Consider the following 22651-nt stretch of genomic DNA (forward strand, 5'->3'; position numbering starts at 1 on the left):
TCAAAATTATTATAACCACAAATTAATCGGACAATTGCACCCGATGCTAATGGTGGATTGTCATCCATTATCATCGACGATTATCATCGTTGGTTTGACAAGTGGCGGGCTACCTAAAAATACAGTGTGGGTACTGAATAAGGGGAGCCCAGATGTGATGAGAAAGGTGAGCACGGCTAGGTACGAGTAACATTCCTTTGAAGGTGGAACCGTGAAACTCACTTGGTTTGGGCTTGCTTTTTGATGGGAAGAGCCGAGACATGCCAGCTCTCATTACAAGGTTGAGGTTCCAGGAGCGTTGGAATTCACCGAGAGACACCAACGATTCTGACGGGTACCATTTGGTGAATACGTTCACGAGGGCTCCTCCAACCAAAACCTGAGACACAACGATGAAAAGTGAAACACATTAATTTGCCGTAAACATAGAAACACGAATAAGCAGAAAAGGAGAGGGAAGAATGAAGAGTGTTTGATGCTAATGAGTGGCAGAAACATTTCCGAAGAGAGGGAAATGGCAGCCAACACACGTACGTTGTCTTGGAGAGAGGACAGCTGGTCTGAGGTCAACGTGCTGAGTAGAGGACCCGCTTCACCTATGTTCACGGTGGTCCAGTTGCCAAGATCCCTGTACAAACAAAATGCCAATAACGACCTCGTAGGCTTTACCAATGGAGGTCCACACATGGGTCGCATTATTCTCGTATGGTGAGATTCTTATAGGTAAAGTGAACGGCCTGAATTTATTATCCGCAAATAATACGGATGGTACCACTACTGGACCTTCTGAAGGACAATGGTCTCAGCATGCTGTTCCATTAAAATACATGTTATGGAAAGCCATATCCAAACATTATCGGTACAATCCTAAACTATTATGTTGCCCGCACTGGCCTTTTAAACGATTTTATTTTGGCCGTTTAAGATTTTCATACATTTGCCACTTCTGAGCAAGGTAACATGGTAGAATGACCCCGGGATGTGAGTACACGAGCCGGGCCCGGGTCCGAGTCCACACACCGGGCCTGGATCCGAGTATGCATGCCGGGCCTAGACCAAAGTCCACGCGCTGGGCCTGCACCCCAGGCTTTAATTTGTAATTTAAAAGTAATTATAAAGTAGTTTTCTTAAAAGTAATTTATAGAATGTATTTAACTTATTAGAATTCATCTTAATGAGAGTTTGCCATGTACCCAAAAGCGATTTGGAGTTTCTCTGCCACAGCATCAGCCTTTTCCTTACTCAGCGTTCCACAGGCATGCAGTTTAGGCAGCAAGGACTTGAAGTGGTCCTTTGGGATTATACTCACATTAACCTCACAGACCAAGTATCCCAGATTGATAACCTCGGAGTTTGTAAAGTTCTGTGGACATAAAATGAACATTGCAGAACATGCAGTGGTAATGATAACAGTGATGATATTTTCAATCTCATTGCGTTGTCTCTCCAAGTATGCGCTATCATTACAATACATGATACCAAATAGAGAAGGATGTCTTGCTCTACCAGAGCCAGTCATTATGGAATAGCATACCAGACAGTTGGCTGCTGTGGTCATGACCATGGAACGCTTCGGTGAGTGCTTGGGGAGTACAGTGGGATCGGTCTCGCCAAATCGAGTTATCAAAGCCAGACATGCTGCTTTTGGAATGTTCCGAATGTCTTCTGGCCTAGTGGGCAAGGCAAGTGCGTTCGTGACCATTAGAACAAAAACATCTCTTTCTACTTCTCTCCAATCTGATCTGTCTGTCCGTCACGGAATCAGAAGCTGTCCTGTTTGACATGTTACAACTGCAAGCAACGTCTCATTCAAACAACCTAAGTGAACAAGTGAGTGACAAATCATTCAGACTGAACAAACTATTAAAAGCACCACAAACTGCATCAAAAGTAGACTAAAGTAAGATGATAAAAACAAATGTAAGGCATTGATTGATTTCTGAAGAACTCGATCACAAGTCACGTGACCGAATGATCCAGAACAAACCGAGCAAAGATGTGAAAGTTTCACAAACCAAGAGCCAAATCCACTAAGTGAATAGGAAAGCATTGGGACTTACGGGAAGCGACTGAATATGGATGGAGGAATGGAGTATATCTGGTTCTTAGTCATTTTCTTAAAGTAATTTTTGTTGTCCTTGGTTAGCTTTTTGTGGAGTAGTTTTTCCAGACACGACATCTGAGGGTGAGAAAACAAAAAAAACAGATTGGCAAGGTCTGGTATCTTACAATAATTTGCTCAATCACCGTCATAACGTCCACTTTCTACCGACACCCGGTGATGTCAGGTTGGTATCTCAACTAAAGATTGTTGGAGATGGTGAAAGTGGGATAGGTGGTGGTGCAGGGTCATGACGTGTCCAGCAGGGAATAAAGAAAGAGACCTGACTGGTCGATACCAGTACCTGACTCCTGGAGAGAGACGAAGTTTGGGCAAGATAGGTAACTTGCTCCAGAAGGGTGGAGTAATCTAATTTTTTCATCAAGCGACAACTTAGTCCACGATTAGCTGAGCCCAGTGTCCTGGTGGGTAACGATAAAAGTCAGGTCAAAAATAGATCCAACAGGTGTGACATGACCAGTGAGTGACAGGGCATAATTCAACTCCATTTCTCAGCATCTGTAGCTTATCCTCAGCATGTTAGCAGAGAGATAATTGAACAAAATATTATGGAATGATAAAAAATAATTATTTGTGCAAAGGAAGCAACATACTTGAGATCTGCGAGCGATATATTGTCCTTCTTCAAGAACTTCGGAACCAAAATCATGGCCTGGACAGTCAGAGGAAGATTGTTATGAAACAGTGAAAACTATTCTCAATGCACTTTTCAAAAGTGTATTCCTACAAATAAATTATCCATCACATTCACCATATCCACCATATCGATTATATCCATCACATCCATCATATCTATCATATCAATTGTATCCATCACATCCAACACGTCCATCATATCCATGATATCTATCATATCCATTATATCCATTATATCCATCACATCCGACACATCGATTGTATCGATTATATCCATCATATCCATCACATCTATGATATCCATCATATTGATTGTATCCATCACAACCATCATCTCCATCATATCCATCACATTCAACACATCCATCATATCTATCATATCCATCTTATATAATATTGTTACGTTTGTGGGGAGTAGACGAAAGAATACCGTAGAAGAGATAGGATCGTATAATTAGTAACATGGACCATGTAACGCATAGGAGAATTTCGATGTAATAAGTAGGGAGACTGTAGCTTATGGTCGTTTAAATGTTCACCACACGAGGGGTGGTGCAGTGCTTATTAGAGGTAGGGTTTAAGGATAATTCTCCCCAGTGCGTGCTTACTCTCTGTAATCTTATCCTAACGTTTTTGCTGCCACGGCCGGCCATGTAAAAGCTCCTTTAAACAACAACAACCATGGGCAGAAAGCCAGGGCAGAAAGCCACGATCGGACAACGCCTCGCCCCCCCAATCGACCTCATAAGGAAAAGGCTCTGCCCACGAGCGAAGCGGGGAACCAGGGCAGAGAGAAAAGCCGGCAGGCCTTGCCCCGAGGGACATGATTGGACCGTAGGATGTGGGCGGGGCGAACTGGAAGGGAAAGGACCCATTTGGCTCTGGAGAGTGAAGGGGAGGAGGTCGCTCTCTCTTGGCTCGAACAAGAAGGCTTCGCCATCTTTGGTCCTTTTGCTCAAATAAGAAGCTGGCATTTTCGGTATGCTTATGCAGAGAGAGAGATAGAGAGCGGTTTTGCAATATCGGCGTGAGGAGGGTTCAGCGGTGGTGCTTCTCGGAGGTGTGGGGGGCCACGAGTGAGGCGAAGAAGGCCATTTTGGCTACTCGCCCCACGGCTCTGGGGGACTTTGCCACACAGGCTTTTCATCGGCGGTCGCAATATTGTGCGCTACGGCACAGGAGGTCCTAGGTTTCTCCATCACCACCATTCTCTTCCTCAGAAAGACATTTGGGACACAGATAAATGTATCCCCAAAAAGGGGAGATTTTCTTTTTATTTGCCATACCCTGTGTGTGTATTTGTGACTGAATGGAGACGTCTCAAAATTAGAAATTAGTTTACCTCACATTTCATTTTTATTCCATTATTTATTTTCATTTAATCATTATTGTTTAATCTACTGTCTTGTTTACATGTTTTGTTTCTTCGGGAATACACCCGTTGGGTTTTTTATTCAGATAAACGCCTCACATCCTTTCATGTGTAAATTAACCGTCATATATTGGACTGGTCACCTCGGAGTTAAAGCTGGTTCGGCTATTCGTCTCGACGGGTCTTAACTAGATGCAGACATGACAATATCCATCATATCTGTCATATCCATCGTATGTATAATATCCATCTTATCTATCATACTGTTGCGGTTTTGGGAAAACACTAAAATGTAATGGCAACCACCATACAGGTCCCTTGGAATAGTTATTTCATAGCAGACCATAATCTTAGTCCCTTCCCCTTATTTCGGGTTATTATGTCCATATGCATTGAGGAAAGGAAAGATAGGTCTCCACTTATAAGGTATATTGCACCAGGCTCCAAGGGACACCATGGTGTCCAGGTTCAGAAACCCACCAATCAGGGTGAAAGTTACTGTGGGGGAACTTGTGGAGGCGAAGTTACGGGCTCAACCAATTGGGAGCCAGGAGACCTCCAATATTTCCTCCCCCCCCCCCCCCCCCCTCCTCCTTGTTGGAGGGTGAACAAAGAGATTTTTAAAAAAGAGATGGATTCTCTCTCTTGGGTGTGGCTGGCATCGCAGGCGGTCGCAGTTGTGCTGGCTCTTGGTTCTTGGACATTGTGGACACTTTGCTCTCTGCCCTGGTCTCTCTCGTCCCACTGAGCCTCTACAATGGCATTGTTACACTCTGGGCCTGTCTCTTTGTCGGCTCCGGGCCTGTCTGACTCTGCCTGGATGGTTGGCCTAGCAGGTGTGCTCTTCTCTTGGCCTGGGTCACTCTTAGGTGCTGACGATCGACCTCACTCTGCCGGTCCGTGCTGGGGTCGTCGTTACCTGCTGGTGCTCCTCAGTGGCGACAAAGGGACGTTTGGTGCCGCGAGGAGAGGAATTTGAGAGCACGTAGCCTTTGTGCTAGCAGGTCCTTCGTTGTTCGTTCCCCTTCCTTCCCCGTGAGAGTGTGCTGGGCCCATGTGATGTTTATCCGTAGTAATTGTAATAAGGCACAGAATAAGCTAAGTTTCTGCTTGTCGTCCCTTTTTCTTTGATATTGAAATAATCACATTGTAAATATCTGCAATAAATCAAATTGTTTAAACGTTTTCCTTTTTCTCTGTTCGTGAATGTCTCTTCTCGTTTGATCCGCCATTGTTCGTATCCAGTTTAACATTGACTGAATGGCTTTAGCATTATCCCTCTGGCGGTGACCAACGGTTTCGCTCGGCTGTGTAAATTTCCATCAGGGAACAAAGGAAACCGCCGGAGGGTACGTATGGTACGTTCTCCGATTGGTGTTTGTAGTTGCTAATTTGCAACCTGCTAAGTACGAAGTTATTCGTGCGCTGCAGCCGCAGGTCCGATAAGTTCGGGAGAGAACGGAGGTTAACCCCCTCGTAGTAAACCCAAACCCCGGGCCATAACACATTCCGTGTCTTGGAGCGGGATTCCTCTGAGCACCGTAACAAATTGCTGCCGGCAGTGAGATTCCCCACCGGATAACGTAACAATATCTATCATATCCATCATATCTATCATCTCCATCATCTCCATCATATCCATCATATCCATCATATCCATCATATCCATCGTATCTATCATATCTATCACAGCCATCACAGCCATCATATCTATCATATCTATCATATCTATCATATCCATCATATCTATCATATCTATCATATCTATCATATCCATCATATCCATCATATCTATCATATCTATCATATCTATCATATCCATCATATCCATCAAATCTATCATATCCATCGTATCTTTCATATCTATCATATCTATCATATCCATCATATCTATATCATATCTATCATATCTATCATATCTATCATATCTATCATATCCATCGTATCTTTCATATCTGTCATATCTATCATATCCATCATATCTATCATATCCATCGTATCTTTCATATCTGTCATGTCTATCATATCCATCATATCGATCATATCCATCATATCCATCATATCCATCGTATCTTTCATATCTGTCATATCTATCATATCCATCATATCTGTCATATCCATCGTATCTTTCATATCTATCATATCTATCATATCTATCATATCCATCGTATCTTTCATATCTGTCATATCTATCATATCCATCATATCTATCATATCTATCATATCCATCATATCTATCATATCCATCATATTTATCATATCTATCATATCCATCGTATCTTTCATATCTGTCATATCTATCACAGCCATCACAGCCATCATATCTATCATATCTATCATATCTATCATATCCATCATATCTATCATATCTATCATATCTATCATATCCATCATATCCATCATATCTATCATATCTATCATATCTATCATATCCATCATATCCATCAAATCTATCATATCCATCGTATCTTTCATATCTATCATATCTATCATATCCATCATATCTATATCATATCTATCATATCTATCATATCCATCATATCTATCATATCCATCGTATCTTTCATATCTGTCATGTCTATCATATCCATCATATCGATCATATCCATCATATCCATCATATCCATCGTATCTTTCATATCTGTCATATCTATCATATCCATCATATCTGTCATATCCATCGTATCTTTCATATCTATCATATCTATCATATCTATCATATCCATCGTATCTTTCATATCTGTCATATCTATCATATCCATCATATCTATCATATCTATCATATCCATCATATCTATCATATCTATCATATCCATCATATCTATCATATCCATCATATCGATCATATCCATCATATCCATCATATCCATCGTATCTTTCATATCTGTCATATCTATCATATCCATCATATCTGTCATATCCATCGTATCTTTCATATCTATCATATCTATCATATCTATCATATCCATCGTATCTTTCATATCTGTCATATCTATCATATCCATCATATCTATCATATCCATCGTATCTTTCATATCTGTCATATCTATCATATCCATCATATCTATCATATCATATCATCATATCTCTGAGGACCTGGACAAAATCACAGACTGGTCAAGCAAGTGGAGCATGTCTTTCGGTCCTGCCAAGTCTCGCTCTCTTGCTATGTCTCTCCGAAGGGATCGACTGGACGGCCCTCCCATATACTTTCTCGGCGGTCCTCTCCAAGAGGTTCTGTCGCTCGGGCTTTTGGGTCTCGCTGTCTGCCGTGGTCTTTCTTGGGAGGACCACGTTTCCGGGCTGGCCTCCAAAGCCGGTCGCCGGCTGGGCATCCTCCGTCGTGCGAAGTCCTTCCTCGGCACGCCTGGGCTCCTCGACACATACAGGGCTTTCATCCGCAGCTCAATGGAATACTGTTCTCCCCTATGGGCTGGTGCTCCTGCCTCACACCTGGCTCGGCTTCACGCTGTTGAATCCAAAGCTTTCAAAATCATTGGAATCTCCCGCGATGAAGCTATCTCTGAGGGCCTTTCACTCACTCACCGCAGGCAGGTAGGTGGTCTTTCTGTCTTCTACCGACTCCTCTCCGGCCTTGCTCCCCCGGCTCTCTCTGTGCTCTGTCCCCCAAATATTCCTACAGGTCGCACAGGATCTGCCAGCAACCCTCTGATGGTTAAACTGCCGAAATCTCGGCTCTCTGCTCACCTTCACTCTTTCATTCCTCTTTTCTCCCGCCTGTGGAGCAGACTCCCACACTCCCTTCGGTCCCTCTCCTCCCTCCAGGTCTTTGGAACGGCTGTTCACCACCATCTCTTGTCTTCCCCCATCCATAGCCTTGATCTTTTCTACCCCCACTAATTCACCCCAGATCCGCCTTGTTTGAAATTCCAACTTATTTCCTGGAAATCCTGGCAGTGTCCATATGTTTATACCTCTCCCACCCCCCCCCCCCCTTCACATGCCTCCCCCCCCTTCACATGCCTCCCCCCCCCTTCACATGCCTCCCCCCCAAAGCCCTCTCCCTCCCACAGATCTCTCGATGTCTCCATGTCTCTCGGTCCCTGCTCTCAAATGTTGTGTTTGTGTCCTTCCCCCTCTCTCCCCATCTTGTCTACCGCTCCCGACGTTATTTGTTTTATGTGTCTGTTTGTCTTTCTGTGTGATTAATGTTCGCTCTTTCACGAGCCTCGATCTTGTATACAAAAAAAAAAAAAAAAAAAAAAAAAAAAAATCTATCATATCTATCATATCCATCATATCTATCATATCTATCATATCCATCATATCTATCATCTCCATCATCTCCATCATATCCATCATATCCATCATATCCATCGTATCTATCATATCTATCACAGCCATCACAGCCATCATATCTATCATATCTATCATATCTATCATATCCATCATATCTATCATATCTATCATATCTATCATATCCATCATATCCATCATATCTATCATATCTATCATATCTATCATATCCATCATATCCATCAAATCTATCATATCCATCGTATCTTTCATATCTATCATATCTATCATATCCATCATATCTATATCATATCTATCATATCTATCATATCTATCATATCTATCATATCCATCGTATCTTTCATATCTGTCATATCTATCATATCCATCATATCTATCATATCCATCGTATCTTTCATATCTGTCATGTCTATCATATCCATCATATCGATCATATCCATCATATCCATCATATCCATCGTATCTTTCATATCTGTCATATCTATCATATCCATCATATCTATCATATCTATCATATCCATCATATCTATCATATCCATCATATTTATCATATCTATCATATCCATCGTATCTTTCATATCTGTCATATCTATCATATCTATCATATCTATCATATCCATCATATCTATCATATCCATCATATCTATCATATCCATCATATCCATCATATCTATCATATCTATCATATCCATCATATCTATCATATCTATCATATCTATCATATCCATCATATCCATCAAATCTATCATATCCATCGTATCTTTCATATCCATCGTATCTTTCATATCTATCATATCCATCGTATCTTTCATATCTGTTATATCTATCATATCCATCATATCTATCATATCCATCATATCTATCATATTTATCATATCTATCATATCTATCATATCCATCATATCCATCATATCCATCATATCCATTATATCCATCATATCCATTATATATATATATCCATCATATCCATCATATCCATCATATCCATCATATCCATTATATCCATCATATCCATCATATTTATCATATCTATCATATCCATTGTAGTGAAATTATACCAAGGTGAACCCAGGGTGTGCTCGCTACAGAAGGGGCGTCTATAAGACCCGGGACAACCGGGGCGCACGGACACTCCAGCGGAACTCACTGTGACATAGTCCTGTAGTTTGAATGGTATGTACGCCCCTAAATGCTGCGCTGACTGTCCTCTCTGTTGGACCATTGCTATATTGAATCGACCATTGCTCATGAAATACTCTGATTTTAATGCCTGTTGCATGCATGTATTCTTACAGGATGTACTACAGATCTAAATGATATTAAACCTACCCAGAGGTCAAGTCGTGTCTGAGCTTGATTTTCACGACATTTAATATCATTTAGATCGCCGGAATGGCTGACCACAAGATGATCGTGGTACCGATTCTCGGAGCCGACCCTCAAGCTGAGGGATCAGCATCAGAGTTCACTCACTGGCTCAAAACGCTGGGGAATTACTTTGCTGCTCATGAAACAGAGCCCACCGCAGCGATGAAGCTGTCCGTGTTACAGTCGAAGGTCTATCACACCGTTTTCCGGAACATTTCTCGATTTGGGACGTACGCTACGGCTCTAGCCGAGCTGAAGCGCCTCTACATAAAGACATGGAGCGCTGTGCACGGCTGACATCAACTCTCTCAGCGGCGACAACAACCATCTGAATCGATTGATCGCTTCGCACAGGAGTTGCGCTACCTGTTGGCAGACTGCGTGCAGGACGTCCGGACCCACGAGCAAGTGCAGGACGACTTGCTCCGAGATTCATTCATCTCCGGAATTAATTCTGGAGTCTTGCGGCTCCGACTCTTGGAGGTCGCGGATCTGACATTTACAGAGGCACTACGGCTGGCACGCGTATACACAGATGCCCGAGAACAATCCACCGCATATGATCACCCACGAGTCGTGGCGGGGACCTCGCAACTCGCGCGACCGGAGAGGGCTACCGCCGAGGATACGGAGGAGGACCCGACCACTACGGCCGAGTCTCTGGGAGCTCCTGAAGCGGACTCCGCTTCCGGCCTCACTGCTGCCGCCGCTGCCCGGCCACGGCCTGACCGGTATGCAAAATGTTATTTTTGCGGGAATCGGCAGCACCCTCGCTCTGAATGCCCGGCCCGGGAGGCTACATGCCACCTGTGCTCCACCAAGGGCCATTTTGCAAAGGTCTGCAGGAAGGCCGCTCGGGGCACGCGTCCCCGCGCGACCTTGAATGGGCTCATCGCGGAGCCAACGGATCGAGCGCCGGACGGGGCGCCTCACTCGGCTTTGAAGAGCCGCTCTCCTTCTCGCGGGCCTCTGGCTACACGCCCGACCTTGGTGAGATACACCGGGCCGCCGAAACAAATGGCGCGAACGCGACCGGCCACAGCGCGACCGACCTTGACTGGCGTTCGAACGCCTACTTCAAACAAGAGACATGCTCCTGCTTTGGAAACTCCTCTCGATGTGCGGCAAACGCAGCACGTGACTCGAGCCCCATCTGACGGCGGCTCTTACGAATTACATGCACCCACTTTGGCATATGAATCTGCAGACGGCAGAGATCTTTCTCACGTGACGCGAGCGCCATCTGGCGGCGGCTCTTACGAATTACATGCACCCACTTTGGCATATGAATCTGCAGACGGCAGAGATCTTTCTCACGTGACTCGAGCGCCATCTGGCGGCTGCTCTTACGACCTACACACACCCACTCTGGCAAATGAAACTGCTGATGAGCCAACTGACTTCAATGCTCCTGCTGAGGCCCAACCTGCCGACGCTGCCCAAAGGATTGCAGCCGGCGTGGGATCCACCCGCGAGGCGCGATCTTCTCGCCCGGCCGGTACAATACCTGCCGGGTCTGCCGGCCTTGCGCAGGCCATCATTCCGCTCACGGTCGCGGGCGTTTTTGCGCAAGCTTTGATTGACACGGGGTCCACGGATAGTTTTATCGATCAGCGACTCGTGCATCAACATGGGTGGCCGGTTCTCGGGACAACCCGCCGGATCTTCATGGCCTCTCAGGGACTTCGGTTGAGCACAAAAGGGGCGTGTCGATTGAAACTTGTGATAAAGGGACGCACGTTCCCGGACGTGTATCTCATGGTATTACCTGCTTTATGCGCTGACGTTCTGTTAGGACTTGATTTCCTTAAGCGGCATGGACGTTTTGAAATAGACTTCGGTGGGCCGGACACGCTCGCTGTGTGCGCCCTCACTCAAATGGACATGGAGCCACTCTCACTGTTCCCCAACCTGACCACTGATTGTACCCCTGTAGCCGTCAAATCGCGGCGCTACTCTTGCGCGGACGCGCAATTCATTGCGGAAGAAACGGCCCTGCTCTTAAAGGACGGTATTATAGAACACAGTAGGTCACCGTGGCGGGCCCAAGTCTTAGTGGTGCGGAGTGAGGCCCACCGCCGGCGCATGGTAATCGACTATTCGCAGACGATTAATCGTTTTACACAGCTGGATGCCTACCCCTTACCGGGGATGGACGCCCTGGTATGCCAGGTGGCCCTGTATTCCGTTTATAGCACTCTCGATCTGCGTAGTGCGTATCATCAAGTCCCCATCTCTAGGGCTGATCGCGTCTTTACAGCCTTTGAATCGGGTCAGCGGTTGTACCAGTTCACGAGACTTCCCTTTGGGGTAACTAACGGAGTCGCTTGTTTTCAGAGGGCAATGGATGACCTCGTTGCGAAGGAGAATTTGACCGATGTCTTTGTCTATCTGGACAATCTTACGGTTTGTGGGTATGACCAGGAGCATCACAACGCTAATCTGAAATGCTTCCTCGAGGTCACGCGGAAATATCGCCTAACCATGAATGCGGCTAAGTGTCGATACTCTCTACGCACGGTAGACCTTTTGGGGTACACCGTGACCCATGGCTCCGTCTCTCCGGATAAGGAGCGTCTGCGCCCTTTGCTCGATATGGCTCCGCCTAGCGATCGGGCTTCGCTGAAACGCGCTCTAGGGCTGTACGCCCACTACTCAAAGTGGGTGCAAAATTTCTCCGCGAAGCTCCGCCCCCTCATGGCCTGCGACACTTTCCCCATGGGCCCGGCCGCCCTGGCGGCCTTCGAGGGCCTTAAAGTCGACATCGCTGGCGCCGCTGTTGCGACGATTGACGAGAGTGCCTCTTTCGTTTTGGAGAGTGATGCCTCGGATCATGCGATAGCGGCGACTCTCTCCCAAGGAGGCCGCCCTGTGGCTTTCTTCTCGCGGACTCTCACCTCTGCCGAGCGGCGGCATTCGTCTGTCGAAAAGGAAGCGTACGCGATCGTCGAATCAATTCGGCGATGGCGGCCGTATCTGCTTGGGCGGAGTTTCCAAATCATCACGGACCAACAGAGTGTTGCGTTTATGTACGACACCTTACATGCTCAGCGCATTAAGAATGAGAAAATCACCCGTTGGCGTATCGAACTCGCCGACTTCTGCTACACCATCAAATACCGCCCGGGGAAGGATAACCTAGTCGCTGACGCCTTATCGAGGCCGGCCACTTGCGCGGGGGTTGTAACTTTGGAGGGGCTGCGCACTTTGCACGGCACTATGTGTCATCCCGGGGTAACGCGCTTCGCGCATTTTGTGCGCGAGGGCAATCTGCCGTACTCGATTGAGGACCTCCGCCGCATCTGCCGTGATTGCGCGATCTGTGCGGAACTCAAACCGCGTTTTTATAACCCTCCTATGGGGACACTCGTTAGGGCTACTAGACCGTGGGAGCGCTTGGCGATGGACTTCAAAGGGCCGCTGCCAATGTCAAGCAACTCTCGCTATCTGCTCACTATCGTCGATGAGTATTCCCGATTCCCCTTTGCTTACACGTGCGGGGATATGTCGGCTGCCACGGTTATTCGGTGCCTGCAGAATTTGTTTTCTATGTTCGGGTATCCGGCCTACGTGCATACCGATCGGGGTGCGGTGTTCCTGTCCCAGGAGGTGAGGGGCTACTTGCTCCAGCATAATGTCGCTTCGAGCTACACCACCCCGTACCGGCCCCAAGCAAATGGGCAGATCGAACGCTTTAATGGGATTATATGGAGGGCCGTCATGCTAAGCCTTCGGACCCTCGGCCGAGGCCTCGATAAATGGGCGTGGTCGCTACCTGCCGCTCTAAACTCGATCCGGGCTCTCCTATGTACTGCCACCAACCAGACTCCTCACGAACGAGTGTTCCACCACCCTAGAAGCTCCGGCAGTATCCAATCTTTACCCAGCTGGCTCGCTGAACCGGGGCCCGCCTATCTCAAACGAGCGGTTCGCGCTAGCAAGTACGACCCCCTTGTTGACAAGGTGCAGGTCCTCCAGGCTAATCCCGAGCATGCTCGCGTGTTAACGGCGGATGGCCGCGAGTCTACTGTCTCCGTACGCCATCTCGCCCCATGTGGGGACGACGACAGGGATATCGACAAACCCGTCTACGAGTCTATGGACTCTACCGAAGCTTCCCCTATGGAACTACCACCGTTACTCCCGTCGTTCCCCACTCCCGTGCCCGAAGGCGCAGGGGCGCCCCCTCCGAATCCCACCTCCGGCGGCTATTCCGACGCGGGGGACTCCGGGCTTGGGGACGCCGTGCCCGGTAGATTCCGAACACGAACTGGCAGGGAAGTTCGCCGCCCCGACCGCTACGGGTGGACCGACTGACGTGGATTGACGTGACCCATTCGTTTATTGCTGATGCTTGCTTGCAACCTGCCGAGCGGCAGTATAGTTCTAACGGCGGGGAGAATGTAGTGAAATTATACCAAGGTGAACCCAGGGTGTGCTCGCTACAGAAGGGGCGTCTATAAGACCTGGGACAACCGGGGTGCGCGGACACTCCAGCGGAACTCACTGTGACATAGTCCTGTAGTTTGAATGGTATGTACGCCCCTAAATGCTGCGCTGACTGTCCTCTCTGTTGGACCATTGCTATATTGAATCGACCATTGCTCATGAAATACTCTGATTTTAATGCCTGTTGCATGCATGTATTCTTACAGGATGTACTACAGATCTAAATGATATTAAACCTACCCAGAGGTCAAGTCGTGTCTGAGCTTGATTTTCACGACATCCATCATATCCATCATATCCATCATATCCATCATATCCATCATATCCATTATATCCATCATATCCATTATATATATATATCCATCATATCCATCATATCCATCATATCCATTATATCCATTATATCCATCATATTTATCATATCTATCATATCCATCATATCCATCATATCCATCATATCCATTATATCCATTATATCCATCATATCCATCATATCCATCATATCCATCATATCCATCATATCCATCATATCCATCATATCCATCATATCCATCATATCCATCATATCCATCATATCCATCATGTCCATCATGTCCATCATATCCATTATATCCATCATATTCATCATATCCATCATATCCATCATATCCATCATATCCATCATATCCATTATATCCATCATATCCATAATATCCATCATATCCATTATATGCATCATATCCATCATATCCATCATATCAATTATATCCATCATATCCATCATATCCATTATATCCATCATATCCATAATATCCATCATATCCATTATATCCATCATATCCATCATATCCATTATATCCATAATATCCATTATATCCATCATATCCATCATATCCATTATATCCATCATATCCATCAAATTCATCATATTCATCATATATATCATATATATCATATCTATCACATGCATCGCACAAAAGTGCATCCATCACACATGTATCACATCCTTCACGTGCATCACATCACCTGCGATGGAGAGAATTTCTTGTCACGGAAGACTGAAGCATCAACGGTTTGGAGACTGGAAAGTTTTTTCAGAGGGATGTCCTGGATTAATTTTCCACTGAGATTTTCCATCATTTCTGAAACGTTCGAGCCACTCATCATCTGCAACAATGCAGTGATATTTGTTTATTGTTAATGTATCAAATGTTAATGTTTATTGTTAAAATATCAAATGTTTTGTTCATGTATAACATTTTCTAATACCCACAAATAAGCTTTGTCACCTGAGATACAATGGCTTTTCGCTGTGTAGGACTCATATTTGAAGACTGCTTGGACAGGGTCTTGGATGCTTTCTTGAGCTCAGCAGGGGACATCGAAGAAAAGACCTTGCTATCCACTCCCTTTAGCAGACTCCCAAGTCTGACAAGACTCTCGGATGTGTTAAACTGAATAAACACAAAATGCAAACTTGAACGTTTCACCATCAAAGCATCATTAAAAGGCACAAGTTTCATGAAAACCGGGTTGGATCCTGCAAATGATTCCATTATCTAAGTGCAATGTGCTCATAGGGAAATGCTAAACACTGGCCATCCCAACTAGGTCATTCAAACGTACCACGTCAATTCAGCAGCCGAATGCCATATAAATATCCCATTTGATTATGAAACGAGTTTCTAATCGAGCAAATTCCAAGGGATGGATAATCAAAATAAAGACCAGTGAAATAAAGATTTTAAAAAAGAAAGACCAAATGACTAACAAAAAAAAACAAAAAAAAAACAAAAAAAACACCAAAATAACTGAGGTGGAAGAACCAGGTTCAACAACCACTCACGCCTTTGTCGGAAGACATCGCTTTCTTTACGATATTTGAGGCCTGACTGCGACTCCAGCCCGAATCTTCTCCCAGGGAAGCAACCACCTTCAACACAGTTGAGCTGTTCAGTTTATCCAGGGCTTCCATGTCCAGCATTGACGATGACTCATTCCCCAGAGTTTTAATGGTTTCAACTGAGTAAGGAACCTTCATTTTACCGAGTTCTTTGTAGATCTGGAAGCAAAGATGGATAGCAAGATTTTTGTTATTAGAAATACAAATGACAACGTGAAACCATTGTGAAAACTAGAACGGCACTCGGTAGAGCGCAAACCTCCACCAGGCTAAACAGTTTGTTTTGTATCCCAATGATAGGCCGGATCTGGATTCGGACCTGAACCAAAATCTAATCAGCTTGTTCTTGTCGCCGAACAAACTCATTCACCTAGTTTAGTCATAAGTCGTCCATAATATCATGTTATATATCGCTTTTTGTCTGATCCCTCAATGGTGAAGAATCACTTAAAAATTAAATAATTATCGTATCCGAATCCAACATTCAGATCTTCACCAAATTCGAATTGATTAGTCCTTGTGACACACGCAACCTGTCCACCAAGTTTCGTCCAAATCCGTCCATAACTTTTTGAGATATCCTGCTATGTATCGTTTTTGGCCCGATCTCCCAATGGTGAAGAATCACTTAAAAAATTCTACTAGCCGGATCCGAAGCGGATCTTCACCAAAATCGAATCATTTCGTCCGTGTCATATACACTACCTCTCTGCCAAATTTCGTCCGAATCCGTCCACAACTTTTTCAACTACAACGCCACTAAGTAGAGCGCATACTCCTGCCGTGGGTCAAGTTGGAGCCTTATCTTCCAATGGGAAAAAATCCTTCAAAAAATTCCTGGATCCGGAATAATATCCTGAGCTTCACCAAAAACTAATCAATTCTTCCTCATCCCAAGGGCAATCAACCCACCAACTTTCATCAAAATCCGTTCGGAAATTTTCCAGATATCTTGTTCACAAACACACGAACACACGAACACACGCACGGACGGACACGATCGAATGCGTTACTCCCTGGCGGGAGTAAATATCTTGTTCACAGACTCCCAGGGTACCAAGTCACATAACAATCCCTACATCACTGCCTCCAGACTATTGTCTAGGGCTAGGCCGAGCTAAAAGTATTAGAAGCTCCTATATTTAATTTCTGCATAAGTATAAGAAGCTCCTGTATAATTTCAGGGACTTCTTGCAGCTTCGGTTGTCTTTCCTACTTTTCTTTTTTATCAACTTAGAGTAACCAATCACAAATGGAGATAATTATAGAATGCTGTTATGAGAGTTGTCCATGCAGTTTGTAGGAAGTTGATGATCATGTACTGAACATATAACATTGTACTCGGACTGCTAATTTGTACAGTCTCATTATGTGGCTACACTACAAGAGTAATCAAGTACTGTGGTAACCAGTGAAATGTTTGTAGAAGCTTGAAGCAATAACTGATGAAGTGTAAATGAGGCAGTGATGTAGGGATTGTTATGTGACGGCAATACTGTTAGCTACTCTCTGAACCAACATCATCCCTATCTTGTTTAGGACCTTTTTTATACTGTAGTTTGTCATCCCTACATTGCCTTTTTAATTTAGCACACATTTTTTATTCACTTGTGCAATAACAAATGCAACGGATGGCAGGACAGGCCAAGACAAAGATATATTTGCAGCTAAAGCTGGACACGGTGGATTAGAAGGAGTACGAGGTGCTTTTTCACTCACTTTATGAACGTTGTTCCGACATTTGGACAGCTGATGAAGCACCACATTCCGATCCCAGTCTGAATCCAGATAACCCACTTCCTTCTTTGTCAGAAAACAGACGAGGCCTCCATATCTGGTGGAACACGGTCAACAGTTACGGACAACGACCGGTTCATGAATGGCAGAGGGGGCATGAAGTTCTGTGGCTCGGGATGGTGTGCAAGTAAAATCTTAACAACTCACTTAACCAGTGTGAAAAGCGAGACAACCTCGAGTCAAAGAAAATTGAAAATCATTCCAAACAGGAAACCCACTGTTTTTAAGGAAGTTATAAAGGACACAAACATCAGGCACGAAGAAGTAATGCAACGTGTTAGATAGAGCGATGTAATAGGCACTGCGGAAAATGGCGGTAAATCCCAGAAATAATTTATTTACGCAACTTTTACAATATTAATTTTATTTAAACTTAATTATATAATTGAAGACGGTATCATACACAAATCTCCTTCATAATACTTCGAAGAACTTCCAGTTTTGCAGTACTTCGATTTAAATAAATGTTCAATGCGGTGGTGTATAAGGGTGGTTTTCAGGCCTGCTTCTGGACTACTTAAATTTTACTAAACTTCCGGGTTGTTTTAAACGGTCGTTAAAACCATTATTTCAGTGAAGATTGAAGTAACATTGCGTGATGTCATGTTCTATGAACTCTCTATTTTTCCCTGTGGAACAAACCGTTTTTGATTGTTGACAAATAATTCAAACTTTGATTTACCTGTACAGAACATACATCTCAAACTTTTTCTCACTCCACTGTTTGGGGCCTAATCACCGTTTCAACCTTTTGATTTGCCCATCTATCTTTAGCAGCAGTTTTTCCAGTAGCTCCATGTCCAATGAGACGAAGCCAGAACTTTGACTTCTACAGACTCGTCACGTGTTATTTCACTCTTGGGAGCCATTACTGGAACCACAATTCAACTACTCCAATGAACCCTCATGCACTAGTTAACTTCAACAGTAGCCGACAAATGGGTAAAAAAAAACCTTTAGACCAGCAAGGGTAGTGAAAGAACAAGGAAAAGGAAGGAAATACAATTGGAGAAGAATGATTAATTAGAGAAGGAATAACGAAACATTCACATGTTCAATGCCTTTAATGAATCGATACCATATATTTCCTCACAATAGGCCTACTGTACATTATCAAGACGATAGATTACACATGAAAACACAAACTCAAAACGTACTTATCCAAGTGCACTTTGCAGCCAGATCCGAGTTTCTTGAGCAGAGACTTGGCCTGGTTTGGTTTCAGATGATAGGACATTTTCTTGAACCAGGTGTGTTCACCAACAAGGGAACAAGACTGCAACAGAGTCCAAATGTACCGAGTGATGAGGTAATATACATAATATGTATGCAAATATCACACAATTATTGACACCTTCCCCTCGTCCCCTTTGTGTGTACATAATATATAGACAGAAGGCACAAAATTGAATCAAATAAAGTTCAATAACAACGATGCAGATCAACTGCAAATAATAAATCATCACATAGTTCTTACAGATTAGTCACAAAACAGCTCGATACATCAACAATAGCCTCAGTTTCACCAATCAACTAAACCAATAAAAATAAATAAATAAATTGGTTACAACAAAAAACAAGTGAATCCTCTTGGATTGCGCTGAGGTTCGGGCTTGGAATTTCTAGGAGGAAGTATAATTTGTATGCAATGAAAGTACATGTAATATGGGATCGAGTAAGCTTCACCAGTGCGCGTGCGCGAATTTACGTCACGTCGGCAGCGAGAAGGCGTTCCCCAACACGAACCAATCAGGAACTGCCACGCCCACTTATATGATCTCCGAATTCCTGTGACAGGAATTAGCGTTACACTGGCTGGAAGTCAATCGCTAAAGGCGCTTCCTCAGCGCCAATAAATTGCTTTTAAAAGATGTATATTCCTTACGTCATCATGATTTTATTTATGGTGCAAATGTTACTTTATTCGCCAGCACTGGGTATTTTATTTGTTTGTCCATTTTTATTTTATCCCAGAGTTTTCGGCACCACCTGTACAAAGTGTTGGTTTAGGGCCACACTGGGACATTTGGATATGTATTGGCATGAAGCACCTCGGCATGTTGTGAGCTAGAAGTCGATGGGTGTCTGGGTCAGTCCTGGGGAGAAATGGATTCACTGGACCGTGGGGTATGGTGGTGTCGGTCCCTATGTAGGATGAAAGTCCGAGTCTTTAAGTCCTTTGTGCTTCTAATTTTGCTGTACGGATGCAAGTTGAACCCCGAACCAAGGATCTGAGACAAACACTGAACTCCTTCGGTATCAGGTCTCTCAATCCTTGGCTATCGCTGGTCAGACTTTGCGTCTAACGAGGTTTGCTGAGAAACACTCAGATAAGATTTGTTACCTGTATCTTGTATCTGAGATTTGTTACCAGAAGGCTTCTGGAGTACAGGCGGAAAGTGGATGAGGCGATGCGCTGCTTCGGTGATTGCTCCCAAACAATCAAACATGACCTGTCCCTCTGTACTCTCCATGTTGGTCCAATCCCCCCAGATTTCTGCAGGACGCACGTGGTCCACCATCAACCCCCTTTGAGTGAAACTCCCAAAACCCAGAATCACTGCTCATCTCCACTCATTTGTTCCTCTTTTTTCCCACCTGTGGAACCAACTTCCACACTCTCTTCAATCTCATTACTCCCTCCAAGTCTTTAAGACAGCTTTTCCCCACCATCTTCGATCATCCCCCATCCAAAACCATGACCTTTTCTACCCCTGTTAAACCACCCCCACTCCTCCCAAAACATTGCTTATGTATCCATCTTGTCTTTCCTTTTCATTCTCCCCTACCTCTCCATGCTTTGGGGCAATCCAGCCTTGACAGGGAGAGGAGAAGAAAGGGTTCCGTTGAGAGCCACATGTTGGCTACGAGAGTGGAGGAAGTCAGGAATCCAAGAGTGAAGTTGGCCTTGGATTCCATAGGTAGACAGTTTGAAGAGCAAGGAGGGATGTCAGACTGTATCGAAAGCTCGAGATATGTCGGGAGAGACGGCCTTGATCTCATGTCTGACATTGAGGGACCTCCATCCATTGTTGAAAGAGTAGAAGCAGCGCGCCCAAGGTACAGTGACCAGGTATGAATCCAAATTGATGATCTGACATGAGGCTGTTGGAGAAAAGGAATGATTTTATGTCGACTGTGATGATGCATTGCATGACCTTGCTGATGATTGGAAGAAAGCTAATTGGTTAAGAGGATCTGTTTTTGCACCGTTTTGTGTAATGCTGTGATGTTGGCTGATTTCCAAGCAGATGGAAGATGACCTATGGTAAAAAAGAAAAAAACAGATGAAAAGGGGAGAGAGGAAGTGCAAGAGCAGAAGAGCAGCTTGTTAGGACGCGTAAGCTGATGCGTCCGGTCCAGTTGCAGTGTTAGAGTCAAGGGTTGCCAGAAACTTTTCCATCTTTGCATGTGCAAAAGACGGAATTCAGGAGCAGCTGGGTATGAATAGAGACACGAGATTTTGAAGCAAACACAGAATTGAGGCATTCGGCCTTCTCACAAGCCGACTCAGTCGTCATTCAATTTGAAGAGAGGGAAGGGATGGAAGAGGAGCATACATCACAGACAGATCTGACAAGGTGCCACCAGGTTTTAGAGGAGGGAGACAAGTTTGAAAGTTCATTCTTGATATTGGACAGATGCTGTTTTCTGGCTTTCCTGAGAGTGCAGGCTTTGTGGAATGATCTGAGGTTGCCTTAAGTCGGATTTGCCTTCCAGGATGAGAATGCAAGTTGTTTTAAAGCAACTGCATCGCCACAGGATTCAGAGTACCAACAGCGGGAGGAAGGGTACAATGACTGAAGACAAGATGGGAAGAATCAGTGTATAAGAGACATCTGGTTTCTGTGGAAGATTTCCCAGGCTGAATTAATATCAGGGGCGGTAGATATAGGAGACCAGCCCTGATGTCTGATTGTTGCTTGTAGACCCTGCCAGTTTGTCTGAGTGATCTGCCAGACTCGCCGGCGCTGAGACTGTTCTCTGAGAATGCTATGAAGATGATGGACCTTCACAAGTACATGGTCTGATGAGCCAAACGTGGCAGAGGATGAGCAAGATACATTGGCAGGAAATTTGGTCATCAAAACCAGAAGGGAAGATTTGACATTGGCAGAGATCCGGGTGGGAAAAGTCACAGATTAAGTCAGTCCCATGGAGTCACAGAAGTCCATTGCAGAAGTGCCATGACTGGTGAGGAGGGTACCAACACCCAGCCAATTAGTTTTGTGACAATTGAAGTCACCACATATGAGAAAGAAAGAGTTGGGATAAGTGATTAAAACTTGGTACATGTCGTCTGAGAGAAATATGTAGATGCAATTGTCACTGTTGGGAGGATGGTACAACACACAGACAAACGTGAGATGGGAGTGGAGGGGGCATCGCGGCCAGAGGTTCTGCTGGGGTTTGGGAGGTGTAAAAGCAGTACACGGAGAGCGAAAAATGGAGCATTTGATGTACAGCACAACTCATGTTTGTTCTTTCCTAGAATAGTACTCCCTAAAAATTCGCAACAAACCAATTAGTGAGCCAAATGCTGTCCCAATCTGAGGTTTTGTTTTGAATTGATGACAAAACAAGTGCTCACAATGTGCATTACTGTGCTGCATCTGTTCACATTGTTTGTCATTCGTTACAATTACCTGATTCTCACTCAAACTGTCGAAGGATGACAGTGGGATTGAACCCACGAAAAAGCTGAGCAATTGGTCTTGTCCTTGAGCCAGGCAGCGAGAATCTGCAA

General features: G+C 44.6%; 1 protein-coding gene across 1 annotated transcript in view; it reads right to left on the reverse strand.

Annotated features, from left to right (window-relative positions):
* The window catches only part of LOC137439518 (uncharacterized), a 104561-nt gene that overhangs the window by 44124 nt on the left and 37786 nt on the right, over positions 1 to 22651 (reverse strand). Inside the window, exons 7-19 of the mRNA XM_068135345.2 lie at positions 22551 to 22645; positions 19062 to 19180; positions 17827 to 17941; positions 16051 to 16266; positions 15494 to 15658; positions 15231 to 15371; positions 2716 to 2774; positions 2406 to 2523; positions 2061 to 2179; positions 1535 to 1670; positions 1194 to 1363; positions 535 to 628; positions 223 to 379 (exon numbers count right to left, since the gene is read on the reverse strand). Coding sequence (XP_067991446.2) covers positions 223 to 379; positions 535 to 628; positions 1194 to 1363; positions 1535 to 1670; positions 2061 to 2179; positions 2406 to 2523; positions 2716 to 2774; positions 15231 to 15371; positions 15494 to 15658; positions 16051 to 16266; positions 17827 to 17941; positions 19062 to 19180; positions 22551 to 22645 — 1704 coding nt within the window. The remainder of the gene's footprint in view (positions 1 to 222; positions 380 to 534; positions 629 to 1193; positions 1364 to 1534; positions 1671 to 2060; positions 2180 to 2405; positions 2524 to 2715; positions 2775 to 15230; positions 15372 to 15493; positions 15659 to 16050; positions 16267 to 17826; positions 17942 to 19061; positions 19181 to 22550; positions 22646 to 22651) is intronic.

The sequence above is a fragment of the Myxine glutinosa genome, chromosome 14 (assembly GCF_964187855.1).
Source record: "Myxine glutinosa chromosome 14, kmMyxGlut1.1, whole genome shotgun sequence".
NCBI classification, from domain to species: Eukaryota; Metazoa; Chordata; class Myxini; order Myxiniformes; family Myxinidae; genus Myxine; species Myxine glutinosa.